Source organism: Penaeus monodon, chromosome 33, assembly GCF_015228065.2.
Source record: "Penaeus monodon isolate SGIC_2016 chromosome 33, NSTDA_Pmon_1, whole genome shotgun sequence".
Classification (NCBI taxonomy): Eukaryota; Metazoa; Arthropoda; class Malacostraca; order Decapoda; family Penaeidae; genus Penaeus; species Penaeus monodon.
In genome coordinates, this window is record NC_051418.1 from 17,779,946 (window position 1) to 17,782,570 (window position 2,625).

Genomic DNA, 2,625 nt, shown 5'->3' on the forward strand with positions numbered 1-2,625 from the left:
AGTATTTTCCTTTTTCTGTAAAAATCTCGTCGTAGTTAATCATAATATCAAAAATTATCTGCTTATCGAATTATTACATCTACATATTTCCCTTAGTTACTCGTATATACGGCTGTTAATCTAACAAAGTATTATTGATTAGGATTTATAATTGAATTTTAAATGGTATTAGTCACTTGGTTTATTGTTCTTTATTAAAATAATGATCAGGCATTAACTGCAGATTTTGTAGGAGTGGCCTATTCAACAGACAAACATGCACCAAGCAGCGGAAGTAGAGATGCGAACCGCTCCTGCAACTGATACAAGAGCGACCGGATCATCTAAGCCAGCAGGATGAGAACGGGCACGTCCCCCTCCACCTGGCCGCCAGGGGAGTACACCTCGAGTGCTGCGAAGTCCTACTGTCTGCCAGCATCAAGGAAGTTAATGTGAAGGACAAACTGGGCAACACTCCCTACTATTGGCGCTCACTACCGGCGACATGTCCTTCAAGATCGCCGAGCTGCTGGTGTTCAAGGGAGCCTCCGTGAAGACTGCCAACCGAGCCAAGCGAACGGCCCTGCATCTGGCAGCGGAGAAAGGCAACGACGAAATTCTAACGCTCCTCGTTAGCAACTGCCCCGAGAGTGTCCACGCAAGGGAAGCCGAGCAGCAGACGCCTCTCCATTTGGCGGCTCGCTGTGGCCACGTGACTTCCTGCCGGCTGTTGGTGGGCAACGGGGCAGACAAGGAAGCCAAAGACCTGCGCGGGTACACTGCTCTGCACTGGGCTGCCAAAATGGGTTTTTCAGAGTGTTGTAGTCAGCTGCTCAAGCTTGGATCTGAGGTAAATTGTAGTGACAAGGTCGGTAATACCCCACTGCACCTGATATGCTCTTCATCTAAGGAAAAACCTGGATGTGTTGAGGTTCTGTTTAAATACAGGGCTTCTCCTGCTATACAGAACAACAAGGGAGAGACGCCTTTCCACTGTGCGCAGTATTCGCCCGGTGAAGTAAGGAAATTATTTGAAGCCCATCCAGATATTGACCTGTTCATTGCTGATAACAAGGGCAAGACTGTTCTCCACTGTGCTGCAGAAAGAAAGAAAAGCAGAAATGTTGAGTTCATCCTGGCAATGGCAAAATCACAAAACGTTAACATGAAGCAGTTTGTAAACATGCCAGACAGCGGAGGTAAGACCGCTTTGTATGTTGCCATAGAGGGTGGGGATTTGGAATGTTGTAAGTCCCTGGTCAAAGCAGGCGCTGACGGCAACCTGGTATTGGGAGCTCGAGGCACATCCTTGCATTTAGCTGCCGAGAAGGGTCTCCGGGAGGTCTGCGAATACCTGATCACCAAAGGCATAAAGACGGACACTCGAAACAGCAGCTTGATGACCCCTCTTCACCTCGCGGCCAAGAATGGCCACGCCAGCTGCTGTGAAGTTCTGCTGAAGCGAGGTGTTCCGTGGGCTGCCCAAGACGACCAGGGCATGACTGCCCTCCACCATGCCGCCAAGGAAGAGCGGGCGGAGTGCTGTCGGGTTATCGTAGCGCTGCAGCCGTCAGCAGTTACAAGGACGGACAAAGCTGGCCAGACGCCTTTGCATTTCGCAGTCGAGAAGAACTGCTTGGAGTGTTGCCAGGCCCTCGTCCACCCTCGCTCGGATATCTGGTGCCAAAGCAATGGCAAAAGCCCCATCAAATATGCATATGAGAAACGCTTTTCACCAGATCTTCGATTTTCTTCTAAACACAGAGAATGTGGAGAAGAAGAAGCGAACCGAAAGAGACATTGATTTCCGTGATCTTCTTGAAGAATCACTTGAGCACATAAGCAGGTTAGTGCTATATACACACGATTACGTATGGGAACGTATGTGCTTTGTACGTTTGATCATGTGCGGATGTCTTGAAGGCCGAGGATAAATATTCATTTCTATTTAATTAAATGACATTATGCTTATAACATCCACTAAAGCATACCAAAGTACGTTAATTTTCGATATGATTTAAATGAAAACGTAAGGCCATTACTGTTGTGCAGTTAAGAAAACGTTCAAAATCAAAAGGTCTTTTTGAACTGGAATATTGCTCCATGATAAATGAAACACTAGAGTGCTTAAATCGAGAATAGTTACTAGTGCTTTTGGAATATCCTTTTTGGTTTTACCATCTGTAGAGGGTCTATTTTGTCCGGAAATGTCTTGAATTTACTGTTTCTTTTCTTAATGTGGCATTCTTCCTTTCACCTCCCAACAAATACGTCCCTGTATGTAGATATAGTGTGCATCTTTGTAAAGTTTAGTGGGTATTGACTAAAAGACAGCGCATATCTCTCCCCGCCCAGTGCCTCCGAAGACGAAGACAACGTAGCTCACAGACACATAGCGAAGGCCATCATCCACAGCTGTTTCTGGGAGGAGTCCCTTAAATCCTACGGAACTCCAGGAGACTTGACCCCGCCCGAGAAACAAAAGAATGGCAACTTGAGACTCCTTGTCAAGCACCTGCCCGATGAGGCAAAGATGGCACTGGACAAATGTATGGCAAAAGATGGCAGCATGGAGGGGGCTCACCAGCGGGGGTACATCGTGCGGTACTTGGACCAAGAATACTTTGTCGGAGGTAAGACCGACGC

General features: G+C 47.2%; 2 protein-coding genes across 2 annotated transcripts in view; both read left to right on the top strand.

Moving 5' to 3' along the window:
• Positions 1–461: 461 nt before the first annotated feature.
• On the top strand, positions 462–1,681 carry LOC119594283 (serine/threonine-protein phosphatase 6 regulatory ankyrin repeat subunit A-like; the record flags this gene model as incomplete). Its single annotated transcript, XM_037943344.1, has 1 exon — positions 462–1,681. A coding segment is annotated over exon 1 (1,197 nt), but the record flags the coding sequence as incomplete, so codon positions are not given.
• A 10-nt stretch (positions 1,682–1,691) lies between these two features.
• The window catches only part of LOC119594284 (serine/threonine-protein phosphatase 6 regulatory ankyrin repeat subunit A-like), a gene marked incomplete in the record, with an annotated part of 17,542 nt that continues 16,608 nt past the window's right edge, over positions 1,692–2,625 (top strand). Inside the window, 2 exon segments of the mRNA XM_037943345.1 lie at positions 1,692–1,825; positions 2,335–2,612. Coding sequence (XP_037799273.1) covers positions 1,692–1,825; positions 2,335–2,612 — 412 coding nt within the window.